The sequence below is a fragment of the Poecilia formosa genome, unplaced genomic scaffold (genome assembly GCF_000485575.1).
Source record: "Poecilia formosa unplaced genomic scaffold, Poecilia_formosa-5.1.2 Scaffold126, whole genome shotgun sequence".
NCBI lineage: Eukaryota > Metazoa > Chordata > Actinopteri > Cyprinodontiformes > Poeciliidae > Poecilia > Poecilia formosa.
This window is the reverse complement of record NW_006800065.1, coordinates 842,935-861,078: the sequence shown is the minus strand read 5'-3', so window position 1 is coordinate 861,078 and position 18,144 is coordinate 842,935. Positions and strand designations below refer to the sequence as shown.

The 18,144-nt window shown below is 38.6% G+C and overlaps 1 protein-coding gene across 2 annotated transcripts in view; it reads left to right on the top strand.

The window, feature by feature from the left end:
• mrpl23 (mitochondrial ribosomal protein L23) overlaps positions 1-18,144 on the top strand; it is a 111,151-nt gene that overhangs the window by 19,163 nt on the left and 73,844 nt on the right. For both annotated transcript variants that reach the window (XM_007561421.2, XM_007561420.2), the window contains exon 4: positions 186-259. In XM_007561421.2, the coding sequence (XP_007561483.1) occupies positions 186-259 (74 nt within the window). The remainder of the gene's footprint in view (positions 1-185; positions 260-18,144) is intronic.

Sequence of the window (18,144 nt, the reverse complement as noted above, 5' to 3'; positions counted from 1 at the left end):
TTCTCCTCAAAACATTTCAAAGCATGCTATTAAGCATGCTATTTTAAACTGTTGAAGTGAAAAATGCCCTGAATATCTTTTTTTTTTTCTTTTTGTAAAGCTCCTCACAGTTATCAATAAGTAGTGTCGCAATAAGATTGGCACGCATTTTGCATTTAAAAACCATTTTGCTCTGTGTTTTTCAGGGTCCAACAAGAAGAGGAATCACCTCAACCAGAGGGTCAAGAAGCCAGATTATAAAGTGGCCTACGTTCAGCTGGTGAGAACTCATGTTAACGTTATGCCTTTCAAAAGTATTCACTCCTGCAAGTGTTTTATTGCATGTCATCATATGGATGGAAGTAAGAAACAAAATACATGTTTCTTAATTTTTAGTTTTTTCAACTAAAAATTTGACATGTGGAGTGCTTTTGTAGTAAGCCTCTTCTATTCTGATACCCTTAAATATGATCCGGTGCAACCTACTTCCTTTTTATATGAGAATCTGAGAAATTTAGCTGATTAGATTGTGGCTGTTGACTAACTATAATTAGTCACATTGGCTAAAGCTCCAATAGGCTTCCTTAATGTTAGTTAATTGGTACTATGACAAAATACCAAACTGAATTGCATTTTCATTTGTCATCAGGTTAATGAAGCCAAAGCAGCTTAGGGTGAATGGTACTAAACTTGCATTTTATCTGCTTTTTCTCCGGTTAGTGTTTTGCGTAAGCAGGATTATTTTACTAACTCCTGTGAAGTACACAGTGGGAGGCAGAGACTTCACCACATTAACAACCAGTACTCCCTCCTTTTTTTTTTTTTTTAGTTATAAATCATTTACACTGCTGTGAAAAAAGTATTTCAGAAATCTGCCAGGGGGGCACCGACATGTTTCTAATCGCCAACAAGGCGGAAAGATGATCAAAATTCAGTTTCTTATTTTTAAAACATTTCATTTATTAAATAAAATAAACCTAGCCTAACCAACTTGGCCATTAGTGAAAAAGTGCTTACTGCCTGTTCCACATTTGGTGCTAATAAATGCCATCAAACATTTGCAATAACTGGAGTTTTAAACATTGATGTGGAGCAATTTGTCCCCCCTCTCTTCTCTGTTATGTGGGAAAAAGCCCCACTGTAGTGTTTTTGACCATGAGTGGCCTATTTAAGGTCATGCCACAGCATCTCTGTCAGTTAAACCGAGAGTTTGACTTTGCCACGTCCATTTATACTCCAGCTAGCTTTTTAAGCCATTCAAAGCTCCACAGGAGCGCTTGCTGCTGGATTTTATCCTGCTAAAGCAAGATCTTGCAGGATCAGGAAACCCCTGGTTCAGAGAGTCTTGATGACTTTTGATCTTTTCAATGGGAGAAATCTTCCCTGAACTTTGTTTGAAGTGAGGCTCGTAATTCCAGTCTCCATGGCAGATCAACATCAAAACACCCATGATAAGTTGCCTGTCCAAGTCAAAGGTCCGAAACCTTATGACGACAGCGTGCGCAGCGAGTCCCCTTGAGACATTTTGTTACGCACAAGCGGGTAAGAAATACAGGTTATGAGAACCAGGAGGCAGTTGTGTGCGTTCATAAGTGTAATCGTTTAATTTCATTGTTTATATGTAGTTCCAGGGGCCACAGTCAGTGATTTTTATCACTGCAGAGAAAAAAAAAAAAAAAAGTTGCATGTATTTCTCTGCTTAATGTGGTGGCACAATTTGCACTCTTGGTTCAGCTTGTTGGAGCCGAACATTAATTTCAATGTGTCGTTATCATTTTTAAAATTGATGGACAACGATCGTAACTGGATTGTTTTTACCCCATCTGTCAAAATGACGGGCAGTAAAAATAAGTCTACCACAACCTCTGCTTCTGGCTTCCTCTGTGGTTCTCTGAAGTTCAAAAGCTTTAAAAATGACTTGAAAACCATTTTTAGATTGATGAATGTTAATGACTTTGTTTCCCATCTGTCCTTTGATTTCTTTTTAATGGGGCGTGACATGTTTAAACTACTTCATGTTATCACACAGTTATTTCTTAAATTTACAGTTCTTGCATTAATCAGAAATGGACTGGCAAATTAAAATGAACCGAGACTTTGAAAATATATAAGCACATCCATTATTTAATAAGAGAAATGATGGCTTTTTTCTGTGTTGTCAGTTTAGATAGATATTTTCCTTAATGAACTCAACGTTTAGAATCTACATTTTGTATTTAGTCGTGTTATCTTTGATATTAACACCCGTTTGGAGTGACAGAAAAGGGAAAACAAAACTGTCAAATGCCGTTAAATGTTTTTGTGGGAAAAACCTGCCAGGGAAAGGGATGAGATGGTCAGTGGTGGTCAATTCTTACAGGCTTAATTGGGCAATTGTTGTTGTGGAAGGTGAGTTTTGACTTGCTTTTCATTAAATACACTCATACAATTTGCACAGAAACATTTTTATTTTGCATGTTTCTCTTTAGTGGCTTATGCACTCTATCTGCCCTTCTGAGTTCTCATTGAGCCTAAGGTGGTTTTCTTTGGTTACAGACTTTTACTGTAAATATGGAGATGGTATTATGTGGCGTACTTCAGGTTTGTTCGTTGCGCCACAAATTAATTGTACAAAAATGATGCCATTTTATGGCAGTATATCAGTTTAGATTAAATTCAGGGAGACCCCCCTCACCCCAAAATAATTTTTCAACTGCTCCTGATGCTTACACGAAACACAAAGGGCCTTTGTGATAGATATTTTCAACTTGCTCAAATAAATCGGATGTGGTGTAGACACTTCTTTACCTCACATCGTGAGGCACCTTGGAGCCATCAATCATGAAAGGATGAATAATGAAAACTGTTTAAACAAGACAGTTTGAAAAGCGATACATAATTGATCTGATAATGAATGTTTTAAAGAGAAGACTTCCTCTTGTTTGACAATAAGGAAGTGGCTTGTGATTTTTTTTTTTTTGGGGAGGGGGGTGTTGTTACTGGTTTTTCCAGCTGGACCAGACAATGATAGGTAGGAGGCTGTTGAACACACACCTACGTCTGCACATCTGAGACCTGCTCCATCATTCACTTACTGCTGTCTTTTCTTCAATAACTTGCCCGACTCTCTGGATGAAATCCCGTTTAAGTTTCTCTGGACATGCTCATTTAGGGATGAACAGCATGCAGGCATGCTGAGATGCAAACTCTTTGTGCATAAAATGGCTTGATACAAAACCAAATATCCGGCCTATTTCTCTGGCAGGTTTTCAGAAAAACATGTTCCCTCAACTCCCTTTCCTACCACACACTTTTCTAGGTTCACTCACACACTCTCTCACACACGCTCACACACACACACACACACACACACACACACTCCAAGAAAAACCCTCCCTTCTTTTGCAGCGGTCGGGAGAAAACAAGATTGTTCCTAATTGACTCCACATGTCCAAGAGTGTTCTGTGGGTAGATGCTCACACCGCAGTCCCCCCTGTTCAACAACCCTCATCCTTCCCGCTCCCCCTTTCTCTTCCCCTGTTCCCTCCATCAGCTAGTGTTGCAGCAGTAATAGATTTGTGCACTTTCTCTTGCTCCTTGCTCTTGGGTTTTGGTTGAGGGGAGGCCTCCCAATAGCGGGGTTCCGTGACGGCCATTTTCCTCAGGCTGAGAGGGGGATCCCAGTATCGGGGCAAGAGATAGCATCTGCATGTGTGAAATTTGCGCTGTGTGTGGGAAACTGTGTATATATGTGTGTGAGGGGCTGCGAGGGGTAACCGGGGGTGGTGACTAAGGCCATGATGGAGTTATGCCAGAACAGGGAGGTCCAGAGATGGGGCAAAGCTCTCGGGCAGAGGAGGAGGAAGCTGAATATAAGAGAAGGAAGGGGTGGTGTTGGGGGTGACAAAAACAGCAGCAGAAAATGAAAAAGCCTGGAGTCTGACCCTGCAACTTTTAGGTCTTGCTGCCTTGTAGTAGGACTGTTGGGTTTAAGCTCAGACTGCTTTTATCCAACGCTGTGCCCAAGGTAACACTTGGTTCAGATTTTTGCACCCAACTCATATTGTTCCGTCCGTTTGATGCTGTAATGGGTGGATGCTGGAAAATCTGATCCTGGATTGGACTTTTTGACCTCTGTGGTAGACATTACTTCATGTACAGTTGGTATAATTAGATTTGTCTGGTTCACGGTGCATTCGAATAACAAAATTGTGATGAGGCTTTAAATAACCTCTGAAATTTTAAAAATAGCAGTACATTTATCAGAATCCTGTGTGGAAAGTGTGCCGCAAAGCCTTTTTCAAAAGTGAATTCTGTTGCTTTCAAGCTTTTTTTTTTCTTTTTTTTTCCTGAGACGTATTATTATTATTTCAAACCTTGTGGTTGCCCTTTATTAAATTACCTGGGTTAATCTCACCCATCTAACATATGTTTACCCCTCCATTTTAAGTAATTGTTTTTCCTACTTAAAAGCTACAGTTTTTATTTTTTTTTTATTTATTTTTTTTTAGATAATATCATTTCCAAACATTTACAACTTAGTCCTCTGTGCTTCGTTTGACAAAAACGCTCTACACTTTTTTGGAGACTTTGTCATTGCATCTAACCGAGCAGTGAAGCTCGCATCAGTTAGATGTGAGCTTCACCAACTGGGACAAGCAGCAGCACTTCAGTGGGCTGAGTGCTCGAAGTGCAAGTTGAAAGCTGTTGAAGAGCGATGCTGAGAGTATGGGACATGTGACCATACCCATCTTTTCAGTTCACTGTTACACTGCTGAAAATGTCGTCTGAGCCAGTTACTGTGCAGAGATTTATGCTCGTCTTTTCTCACCAGTTTCTGTTCATATTTTTTTTGCTGTGGGAAATCCTTCACTGTAGATCCGTTGATATGACAGTGGTTCCTTTTAGCAATTTGGTTACATTTACAGTTGCACTTTTGCAGGACACTCACACACCTCACTAAGCAAATAGTACTTTTGTTTTATGATTCTTATACATGTGTGTCGTATTACAGTGACAGTGCAGAAATGACCCACAGAAGATTTCAGAGAATACATTTTCTTCCACCGAAATAGCTCCAATGCTAGATCATAGCCTGCGCAGGCAGATATGCAAACCATTTATTTTTTATTTTTATTTTTAAATGAAAGAAATGTTTGCAGCATCCAGCAAGTTCAACAGCAAAGATCTATTTTAGTTTGGGGATATTGCTGTGGCCTTATTTAAAAAAATAAAATAAAAATTAAACGAATTAGATTCAGGATGAGAAGATAAAACTTGTAGAGGATATATTGGACAATGGTATTCTGATAAATGGGTTGATGTATTATATTATTAATTGTTATATAATTAATTTATAAATAAGTTTTTAAGTATTGAGCACCATTTAAAACAGCTACCATCCAATGTAGTAGAAATTGTAAATAATTTAATAATTATAAGTTACTCACACTGCAGTCTATAATTTACAATTGTACTGTTATTTACAGTATATCATAGTACAGTTAAGTGTTTTACAGGGCTCTAAGTGACTTAGCTCCCTCACCACATCTTGATGTTGCACCTCTATGTCATGAGCAAATATTTCCTTTTTCTCCCAGTTCTAATATCTTATACAAAAAGATGCAGTGTGCACAAAAAACTAGCCTGGTAAAATCCAACCCCTTATTCTACAATGACTTGAAACTTATTTCGCTTGTCTTTGTTTCCTCATAAAACACCAAAGGTTTAAATCATTACAAAAAACTGTAGCTGTTTTTTTTTTTTAGTATATCTGATGTTTTTACAGGCTGGTGGTTATAAATAAGGTATATATGCTATCCTGTAGCTTAATCACACATTAAATATTATAAACACGTCCTTATTTATTTAAGAAACATTGAGCCAAAATAAAAAAAAGTTTAGAAAAATAAAGTACATTCCAAAAAACCTAAATATGCATAAACGATATAAAACCCTTAAATGTAATGAGGGTGTACTTTTTTACCATGACTGTACCTAATGACCGTTCACAGCAGGGAAGGCTTGTTAAATTTCACAGTATGGTTACAATAAAATGAATGAATGATTTAACAATGTAGCAAGTCGAACAATAAATCTGAGTTTTTGCACAAACGTTGTGACTAAGCCAGAGTTTTAAATGCGAGGCTTTTGGGGAATAAAAATATTTGTGATATGGTGTACATTTATGTTTCCAGGTGTGCTATAATTTTTTTTAACCTGTCACAGAAATCACTTATTTAAAGACCGCCAACGATATTTGTGGATTTATGGTCACCAAAAGAAAGAAAGCTCTTCAACACTGACTTAGGAGTCTTTTTTCAAATTTTTCAATTATTATTATTATTTTTTTTTTATGAACAGTCGACTTTTAATACACTCAAACATGAGAAGAAAATACTTAAAAATCTAATGACAAAAAATACTTAAAAATGGTTATTAGCAGGCTAGAGCTTTACAGATATTCAAAACTGCTTTGGAAAAATGTACATCTCTATGCTCCTAGTTCTTTGTATTGGGATAAAGTCCTACTCAGTTGTATTAGCCAATCCCACTGTGCTCCTCCCTGGACCTTCTGTCCTCAAGCCGAGCTCCCGCCCTGCTGAGCTCCCCTTCCCCACACAGCTCCACCAGACTAGCAGCAGCAACTGGCTAACACCTGGTGGTACTAAGCTAATCATGCAAACTGCAGTGCTCCTGATAACAGTAAATGGCACAATGGAGAAGCATTATTGTGTCGATGTTCTGAAAGCGAGTGGGAACTCCTTGAAGAGACAGACCAATTTCAAGCCATCAAATTGCAAAGTCAAATGTCTTAAGTTATGTTTGAAATATACCACATTTTTATAGCAAAGCTGTATTGCTGTTGGTGTGATGTGTAGCTGATCATGCAGCGTGTGTTTAGACGAGTGCTTTGTTGAAGGAGCTAGAAGTACGTTACAGAAAATGACCAGGCTTCTGATGACAACACAAGTCATTGTTCTCAGAATTGAAGAAATGTTAAGTTGTACTTTTACTTTGATGAAAATTCAGCGCATTCTCTTTGGTCTCTTTTTGTCCCATAACTTGCTTCCCAGCAATGCCCAGCTAAGTTGAGAGTTGTATCAAATGAGAATAGGCAGCTGCAAACAGGGGGGAAAAAGAAGACATTAGTAAGTGGAAAGCAGCAAGCAAGGAGGAGTTGAGACACAGCTCAAATGGGAGAAGTGGGGGGAGGAAACAGCTGTATTCGGAATGATGACGAGAGTAAGGCTAAGTCGTGTTAGCCTAACACTAGATGGCAACGTTTTGCTGTATGGTCTCCTTTACAGAACTTCATTTATCTCCTATCTGCTATTGACTCTGTGTTGCTTAATAATGGACAAGAGTTGTGTGACTGCATGTGTGTGTGTGTTTAGCTAGGCTGACTAAGGGTGATGACAGACGGGTACACGTTGGGGAAGGAGGGTTTTTAAACCCCCCAGAGACCCCGACCACCATGTCTCCCCTCCGTTCAGCTCTGAAGGAAAGCGTCTGCTTTTACGAAGCTGGAGGTGCTGAATCGGGGCTGAGCGGGAAATCGTGCTTATCTTTGAGGAATTTTATTATTTTCAAGTATTTGGATGGAAATCGCTCCTGCTCTCCCTCGTTCCTTTCCCTTTTCACCTTGTCACGCAAACGCAGGCTTTCCTCACACAGGCCTGCCTGTCTGCCGCTGAGCTTCCTTCCCTTTCCTGTGCTGCCTCACCCTTGCTTATCGCACCAATTAACATTTTTAACGTTTGCCACTTTGCTTTCAGAGCTTTCTTCCCTTGGTGTGCCTCTTGTTTTTCAGCTATGAAAATTTGGGATTTAATTTATTTAGTTTAAGTTATTTAGTTAGCATTTCTGGGTGACCAGCTGCTTTTTCACTTGATGTCACATATTTTCTGTGCTTCAATATTGTTTAAAAAAGAAGTTAAATATATATTGTGTATTGAAATATTTGCTAAAATCTTAATATCCATCTTCAAAAAGGAAACAAATGATCTATTTACATATCAGTCGTAATTTTTGTTTACGATCAGCGGCAATTATGACACCAACAGTTTTTTAATTACTTTTAGATGACAAGACTAATCCTTAAAAATGATTTTAAAATAATTTTATAAATGATTTTATTGGTTTAATGCATTATTTACCTGATGTTATGAACTTAAGTAAATGGGTTCGTATATAGGCGGGGAGGAAGGGTTAGATTTTCCATCAATTTTACCTTTCCTGCTTTTATTTTCCTTTCATAGTTTTAGCTATAGCACAAAAAGAGTGAATGTGCTTCTTGAAAAAATACGAGGACTTGTTCAAATTGGGATTGGCAAATCAGATATTTAAGAAAACTGGAAATCGGTATTGGTTTGATCGGTGGATTTCTTATTTGCTTTTATTCAAGTATTTGTTCTTGGCAGCTAGAACAAATATACTCTGTAGTAATGTGATGTGTATTTACTGCCCACCCTGTGTGTATTTGGTTAGTTTTGTTAGATAGAAAAAAAACACATGCTGTCTTTAGAAGGTGAGGTGGGCTTTTAATTTTGTACATTTTTGTTGAAATAAGATCTGAAAATATTAGTGTTGTTTTTTATTTTTTTTGGAACAAATTTTGACAAAACAGCATTTGTTTTAAGGAAAATAATTTTTAAAAAATGTAGCTGTTATGCAGTTAAACCAATCAATTGGGCTCTCGTGTGTTTGGTTTTCAGTTTCACCAACCAACAGGTTGTATTTTTATGCACTGGGTTTTAAGCTTTATAAACAATCAAATTAATGTTCTTTCTTTTATGCATTAATGAGGATAATCTCGTAAGTCCTTAACTTACTTGTTAGCTTTAAAACTAATGCTTTCGCCAAGGAAAGATTGATTGTTGCAGCTCTTCAAAACAAATAAAAAGAACTTTCATGTTTCTAACAAAGAAACTGTGATTTACATAATTTCTTCTTCCGTTCAAGTTAAGTGAACGGAAAAGCGATGAAACTGGGAGCCTCGGGGCAAAGCCACCTTTCTATGTTAGTAGATTACAATAATTTGACAGTTTTAGGCAATGTTCAGTAGCCTGGATCACACATGGCATAAAACATTAAGAACAGCTGGTGGAGCCAGCAGCAGGGTTGTGTGGAGCTCTGAGGGACTACCAATGAGGCTGCTTCTGTGCACTTAGACCGAGAAAAATTGGCCTCATTAAAAATTAACAAAAATGTGATTGGATAATAAAGTCATTTATTATCCAGTTTTAATGCATTGCAGCTTTAGTTTCTCTTGAAAGTCCTTGTTAGTGTTGTAGGTTTGGAGGCTAATAGAGGAAAGGAATGATCTAGTGCACTCACTCACTGCATTTGTAGGTGGTGAGGCCAATCAAAAGAGGAGCTTTGGTGCTGCTGAAACTTTGCTGAACCCTTCTTTGATTTGGAGATTTCTCTCAAGTAAAATTTTGTGTTTATGTGGCTTGTTAGGAGTGTGCAGGTTTCATAAGAGCTTGGTGGGGAGAGAACATGAATTATGGAGAACAGAGCAGGATCTTGCACGTAGATCTTTTTTTTTTTTTGAAGCTTGAAGCTCTTTGCAGTAAATTTGTTTCAACTCAACTCGTCACCATATGAAATACTGATGCAGTAAGGAAATGATGATCAGTATAGAGATGCACCCCTCTTTTTTTCTCTCTCTCAAATATTTTCAATATTTTCTGCAATCTGTCTCAACTCTGTCTTCTGCATCTTTATCATGTTTTTCTGTTATTTGATCCTCAATTTGAGTTTGCAGCATTTTCTATTGCTACCCGCATTTCCTTCAGTTTCCCTTTATCTATATATCACTCATTAACACACCAATACACACACACACACACACACACACACGCACGTAACTTTTTCTTGAGTTGCGTACATGCAACTCACCTCTCAACACAGCTTCCACTTTGATCAACCAGTCATCCATGGCACCACCCATGTTCTCCGAAGGGGTGCCACCAGCCTGATAAAGCCCTCTGATAGGCCCCAGTGATGCATTTCCTGTTTTGGTGTTCTATGTTTTTTATTTTCTCAACCAGCTGGTCCCAGCATTCCTGTTAGTGTCACGGAGGGGGCAGGGGTGTTGCTTGGATGTTTATGTTCAAGTGCAAAGTAGGAGTGAGTCTGTGAGGTTTTGTTTAAGGGTCTCATGGTGTGTGTGCGTGTGTGTGTGTGTGTGTGTGTGCGTGTGTGTGTGTGTGTGTGTGCGTGTGTGTGTGTAGCCTGGATGTTTGGGTCTGAAGATGAGAGGTGGGTGGGGTTGGTGGAGGGGATGCTTGAAATTGAGGGGGAGGGTAGGTAAGGGTTGTTTTTGTGAAAGAAATGGGGTACATTGTGGGGGTTGTAGGGGTGAATGACATACATGAGGGGGGATAATGGTTGTGAACAGATGTTTACGTATATGTTTATTTGTGTCTTATGAGAAGTAGCTGCAAAAATAAGGTTGAGGTGTCATATGGCCTTAAGGTTTAATAACTAGGTAGGAATCACTGAAGTTGAAATGTTTTTTGTTTTTTTTTGCCATCGCTCATGTGTTGTTGATCATCACTGTTAATGTGGACAGATTTACTAATGTTATTATTGGCTACTGTTGTTGTTCTCCAAGAAGTGTCCAGTTCTTGGATTGATGGGAATGTCTTTGTGGGTGGCTGGGTGTGTATTTAGATGGTGATGATCTTTTCCTGAGAGCTCTGTTACCAGGGTCCGATGTCTCCAGTAGCAGGCTGGAAGCAGACATGCCCAGACATGAAAACTACCATGCACACACACACGCACTCACACATTTGTTCACCCACTCCCACTGTTTGTCTCTGGGCAGAAGTGTGTGCTTGTGCACCACCATACGTCAAGGGGTTTCTGCGATAGATCATGTATTTTCAGCTGAACACCAGAGGCGGTGTTTACCCATCTTTCCAACTCCTGGTCTTTTTCCCAGTAATCTTGTACACATTAGCGCTGGAATCTTATCATCCCAAACAATTAGATAAAACAGAAACACATTTTTCTTCTGCATGACGTCATGATAAAAAAAAGGCTTGTGCAATATGTTAAAAAAAAGAAAGAAAAATATGCTTTTCAACACATTTTACTGGAAATGTACAATCGTTTGGAGTTTTTAGAATGAGCTTGTTTCTAGCAGAAAACTTGAAAATCTAATAATCTCTATAAGATGAATTGCATATGAAGTTTATTTTCATGTAAATAACCTAATTTCATGCAGTGTCATTGATAATAAGGTGCAAACTCTCAACTATATATATATATATAAACAGGGTTTCCCCCAGAAAACTTGCTAAGCCCGGTGGTCGGGGCGTCGAGGCGTCCCACCGGTGGTCCACCGTGTTTTTGTATTAAAAGATGTTAAGTTGACAGAAAATGTAAAAGTATTACTGTGTAATTATATGTTATGGGAAAATATCTCCAGTGAAATGCTATTTAAACCCACAACTAGTCTAAAAACAACAAATGTGCACTTCTGTTTAATCCAAATTAAGTCAGCGGCTACATCAGGCCCCCAAGGGCTTCAGGGGCCCCATAAACACTAATATTTTAAAACAGACCACAGATACATAAATGTTTATTGAGATTATCAATGCTGTTAAATTTTATTCAATTTTTTAGGCATACATAAATTAAATGATTTTAAATTGTTTAACATTTAAATGCAAGATTTTAAGGAGCTGGCAAGTTTACTTTGTAAAACTTCAAAGAACAATATTCATAGTTAGATTGTTTTGTTACCATAGCAACAATCTGATGCTGTGAGTTTAATCTTTGAATTTACAAATACAAATGAGTAAAGACTGGCCAATTAAACTACTCCCTTCTCCCATATTTCATTAAATCTAACACAGAAGCTGTCAGAGCTGCTGATATTTTTAGCAACAAAAGGGGCCCCTAAGTCAGATTCTACTCAAGGCCTCATACAGCCTTAGACCGGCCCTGCTTGATCAGTTAAATCTACGCAGAGATGCGCAACAAACGGAAGATTTAATTCAATGCTGCTCATGTGGCTTTAGTAGCTCTTCCATTTCATGTTTGTTGAGTTTTGAATAAGCGTCACAGAAACTATTCTGGTTGGTCGAGTTTATGGGACGAGTTTCTCAGATCTCCGTGCGGCCGTGCGTATTAACTCTAAGTAGACAACGCATTTGATATGGTTTGATGCATCGTGTAACCGGAAAAATAATACTAAAAATAATAATAAAATAATATAAAATCAGCGTGATGCGTGACTCCTCACCAGGCTGAACCTGCATGATCAGGTTAGCGCTGCTCGTTATCCACAAACTCTCCGGCCAACCGGGACCACAGACATAAACTTCACAGGGAAGACAGACACAGAGCCACACGCTGGGCAGCGTGTTGAGATGTAAACGCCGCATATAATTGTTCGTTCACAAAAATAAATCATTCTCACCGCTCCACAACGCGCCTCTGAATTCGCTACAAGTTATTCCTGCGGTTCACATTGAGCTGCGCAACCAGAGCTAACGCGGCGGGCTTTAAACTCTTACCTAGAGTTCTCCAAAGGATCATAATTCCTTACAGTAAGTTGATATAAATATCCATACAGGTCAGGCTGAATTCAGTTTGAGTGAAAGGAGGCGCGCGTGATCCCGCTGAGGTAAAGCAGCGCACGAGGCAAAGCGCAGAGGCGCCAACGGTGTGATTGGTCCGCGCGCTGTCGGGTTTAAATGCATAAACTATAAACCTATCTATTATAAACCTATCTTTTAGGAATAAATCTGCTCTGCTAGTGAAATGCTCAGAGCAAAAGAGACACTTGCAGCCCGGCTTTAAAAAAACAAAAAAAAAAACACAAACTATTTTTTTTTCCCCCTAGAAACGTAAACAAGCAACGCTTAGCCTGGCGGCGGGGCTAGTAAAGCATGGCGGGCCGCCAGGCTTATAATACACTGGGGGAAACCCTGTATAAAAGAATAATTCTCACGTCACTGTTGCATTAAAAGGTTCCCACCAGCAAAATCTCTAATGCAGTGCAACTCTTTTACTTTTTTGCAAAGAGCGCCTGTTCATTAGGGGTGTAATAATGCTGAATCCTCGTGAAAAGAAACAAGACATGATATTGAGTTTTAAAGAATGACAGGGATTGATATTTTTGAAGAAAACTTCAAAGATAAAAATGTGTTCTCCAAAAATCCCTTTATTGCATATTTTTGTGGATTTTGCCGCAAACTCAAGTAATTGTTTTTCCTTTTTCTGATTTCTTTTTCTCTCTTCAGACCTTACGACAACGTTTTAACTATGCATGGTGTGCAGTACAACATTTCCTGGTTGCTTTGATTGTTCTGCTGCTCCACATACCCTTATTCGGTTGCGATAGCAACGTTTTTTGCCTCTTTCAGCATATGAACAACTTGGTCGTGCTTACACATTTCTGATGTCTTGTTTGTTCCTCTGTTGCATTTATAGCTCCTACTGGAAACCCCAAACCCTGCTTAACAAATGACTGAAGTGTTGTTGGGGCATCTTCTGTTCCAGCTTCATAAGGAATAGAGCTGGTTAGTGCTCATGAGTCACCTTAACGAGAAGCATTGTGATGTTTTAATGTCGCAAGATCTTCTACGACGAGATCCTGCTACACACCTACTAGTCATCCAGTCCTAACAAACACTTATCTAATATTTTTATATTGATAAAGCTTGAACTAAGGCATTTTTCCATGCTAAGTAGGCGTAGGCCTGTATAATATTCTTGCATTATTATAACCTTGAGTGAAAAATATAATAGTTTTATGGGCCATTTTCACAAAAGTTGCTGTCAATTTATTACTTTTGTTTGAAAATTGAAAAACATATATTTCTACTTCTTAGTTATTTCTAAGTTAATAAAAAAAATAACATTTAAGTTAGACTAATGTTTATTACATTGTACATGTTCAGATTATTCTAGACAGTGACACAATCGTAATTATTTCGGATATCTGCTCAGCTAGGCAGAATGCAGCCTCCTGCTTAACAGACCTGCGCCTTACAGCTTGAATTGGATTGAATTTGTTTGGCGTTGGCGCAGATGAGTGCAACATTAGCACTTCATGACCACAATCACGTATGTATCATGCAAACTCCACGGTCAGCTACTTTCCAAATACATGAATTTAAACAACCAATGTTCAGACAGCATCCAAAACATTGTTATGTCATCATCATGTGAACCATATGTCACCATTAATATGAATGACACAGAGGCATGCACAAACATACACTGCTGTGAGCCAAAGCCCACTAAGTTATTTGACCACTGGCGGGATGTGGACATTTCTCTGTAATTGGCAGGAGCGCTGGGTTCATGACCCTGAGTGAACTCGTAGCAGGATGCTCTTGGTTAGTGGTCTACTCTCACTGCCACATACTTTTACAGACTGATGGTTTTACTTTTCTCCCGCTCTCATGCTCAGCAGTTATTTTTCTCAAAGTCTTTTTCATACAAAGAGTTTGACTCTTTAATATCAGTTTAGGTTTCTGAAGGAAGTTTAAACACATTTTAAGTTGGAGAGAGTTTTTCTTCGACAGCCTGTCCCTACAAAGGAAGAAAGTCGTTCTGTTTCTCTTTTTGATACTGACATTCTTTACCCCTGCAGTCTGTTTTTCATTCAGGTTTCTCAGTTTTCTTTTCCTTGTTTTTATCAGAGCACTAAAGGAGGCACCACTCTAATATTGTGTCTGAGATAAAGGGAGACTGAATGTGTGGTCCACCCAGAAGCCTTGTTGCAGGAATTCTCTGTAATCATCAGACTGTTTGTGTTATCCTGCTCTTTATGTTAGTCATTAGGTTTTTAAATATTTTGGGGATTTTTAGATAATGCAATAAGGGTTTAAAGGGGGGAATTGATTATAGTTGTCATTGAAGAAAAATAATCATGTATGGTCAAAGTTTCCAAGGCATTTGAAAGAACTTAATTGATTTTAATGTATACAATACAATATACAGGACAATACAAACACGAGTGTAAACCAGATGCATTGTATTTCAGCTTTCTCACAAACATGCACATTTTCAATACTAGTCCATGTAAAAAGAGAAAATTATATGAAACTTTCAGATTTTCAGACAGCATTTCTCTTGCTACGATTGTTCCACTGAGTTTAATACTTGATGAATGGCCTATAGCAGCTTTTTATTACATTTTTTAAAAATAAATCCATACAATAATTTTATTGTTAATTCTTGTATTTTCACCTAATTTTGTTGGCCTAAAAAGTGTTTTAAGATTATTCCTATCACCAACAAGAGCTTGTTCAAAACCCCTTGCTATATTTAGCCCAGTTAAATAATGACTGTCCCCAAGACTGTTTTTGACTAAAAGTCACTGGATGTACGTGATTCTACTTAAAGCTCTACTAAAGCAAAAAATAAATAAATCGGCAAGCATTTTTTTTTCTGTCTTATACTTTGTTCATTTGAGAAGATCCATATTTTCCACCGAAAGTCTCATCCTAAACTTTTCACCTCAAATTTTCACCATTCTTGAACTGCAGCCGGCGCCACACGAAATTATTTCAAGGGCTACAAATGCCCCCAAGCCGCACTTTGGACAGGCCTTGCGAAAAGATATTTCTTGATATGTTAATAAGTTATAATAAAACAAATATTTTTTTTGTTGGATTGTGTGTTTGATTCCAGCTTGGGTAAGAACCTGATTTCCAAGCTGCCCTCAGATCTGCATTTCAAACTGTAAACATCAGTTGGAGTGGGTAATTGAGATGTGTAGTGTAAACACTGAGGGGAATCTAAAATACAGAAGATATAAAAAAAACTGCCATGGTGCACCAGAAAGTCCACAAACTATCACCATTGCTTCTCCCCAGTCAGCCCAGTTTGTTTGCTCTGACTTCACGTTTGGTCTTGAGAGGTTTTGCGAGATTTCTCGTCTGACATCTGAATGTTGGTGAGTGATTTTGTGTGTGTGTGTGTGTGTGTGTGTGTGCGTGCGTGCGTGCGTGTGTGTGTGTGTGTGTGTTGCTCCTTTCGTGAAGCTCAACACCACACATCATATGACCAAACCCGTTGTTCCTTAGACACTTAATCGTCATGTGTGTGTGGTCTCTCGGGTTTTGAAAATTAGCCACTGGTTGTAAAATCTTGCCGTGTGATCTAGGCAATACCTGGTTTCTTACTTTTTCTTTAACTCTTTTCTTCTGAAGATCCCAGCATGATTACTCAAGTCACCCATATATGTCTGCTTTTGCGTCGTAGCGTGCCCCAAATCAGACCAATAATCATGAAAAGCGTTTCTTGTTATTTGGGAACATTTGTCTGAAAGTAGCTCTGCCTCAGAGGTTTGTCCTAACCACAAGCAAGTCAGTTGTAACGTCTGCTGAATGTAACTGCTAAGAAAACAACGAGGCACCAATTGTTTACTCATTTTGGCAGCTGTTGTCAATTAACAGGTTAAAAGTGTGACTGTGGTCCCTAAATGTGACGCAGCGCAGAAAAACACAATAAATTCTCACTTTCTGAGACAAAACAAGGCATGAAATTTGGTCTTACTAAAGACCTATCTATATCTTCGCAGAAATAAAGAACACACAAAGTATACATTATTCCTTTAATCCTTATTCCATTCCATTACTCTACACTACTTCTCCTCCTTTTCCCCTGTTGAGGGAAACTGTGGGTGTAATGGGTTGCTCATGTGCGTAAGAGGAGTATATTTATATAGCTAGCAGTCTGAGGCCTCTTCCCTATGTTCCTGGATAGCGACTAGATTCCATTGGTGGCAATATAAAGATCATGGTAGAGTCAGTGAAAGTATCCCCTTCCTCAATTTGTTGTGTAGGAAGTATAGGGAACAAAAATAAATCCCTTGGAGGCTCATGATAACTTAATTTCTTTCTCTGCTTTTGTCCTTCTTGGCCAGTCTTTGCAGGTCCCCGCCATAAATCAGTCAACATGCGCACTGTATATGACGTGCACATACACAGGGAGAGGTAGAGTCAGGAAAGATTGTTTTAAACATGAGCTCATGGAGGTGGAGAGGACATGGGCATTTGCTTCTGCTGTGGTGTGATGTACATATTTCAAAGAAAAATATGAATGCTCTCTGGCAGCACTTACACCGGCTGCGGAAATGTGTCCAGCAGACATTGGATATACACACACGTGGGCTCTAGCCTGCTGCCAATAATAAGACTTGTTTAATGAGTCTCATCGCTTTGTTGATTTCAGTCTCAGGGCTTTGTTGTTCTTGTGAATCGCACTCTCCGAGGCCGGTATTAATCTTCACTGAGTGTATACATAAGGCGTCCAAGGCAGCGTTGTTAACTGGGAGTTGTCATGCGACAATGTTTGGTTCAAGTTTGGAGAAGTCTTGTTTGGTTCAATGCTTCATTGGTCATCTTGTTTCCAGGTCTGGTGTTTATAGCACAGGGGTAGACCCTTTTTTATGTCACCTCTGCTTACTTCTTCTCCCAGCCTTCTCCTTTCATCCATCAAAATATTTCCCTCTGCTTCTTGGTGTCCTCCTTTTAACTCCTGCAGCAAACTTGCCTTTGCCTGATTCAGTGTTTGTACTCGGGATTCCTCAATGGCAGTGTGTGCAGAAAGACACAGAGGACCTTGGCTGTGCCGCTGGTTTCCAGGTGCTGCTGTGGTGTTTGGCAGCTCTCTCCTTGTGCTTGACTAAGCTTTTTTTCTTACAACAGGGTTTGCACATTTGGCTTTTTTCACGAGAAAACCTCCTGTAGCTTGAATTTCAAGTGTTGCTGCAAAACAGAAGCAGAAAGGGGCAGGGATTTTATCATAAGGTTGCTGTTTTTTAAAGCTTGTGTTGTAGTAAAGTAGATGATTAACTATAGAGAATGGAGGATGACACACCTTTTAATGCCATAAACATTTCTATAGTATTACTGGTTTATCCATGTTTAAATAAGGGTGCATCTCAATAAATAATATTGTAGTAATTGGATTCAAAAAGCAAGACTCAAATAAGACTTACCTTAAAAATAAGAACATTTGCTTTGGGGAGATTACAGCTTTTGAATAAAACTTGTAAAATAGAAAAATATATTTGACACCAAAGGTGACGTATACAGATGATAAAAATAATAAATGGGTTATAGGTGACTGTTAAACCATGATTGAAATCTTTTTGCTAACCATAAAATCAAAGATGGGGGGACTTGAGGACTTTATTATAAATTA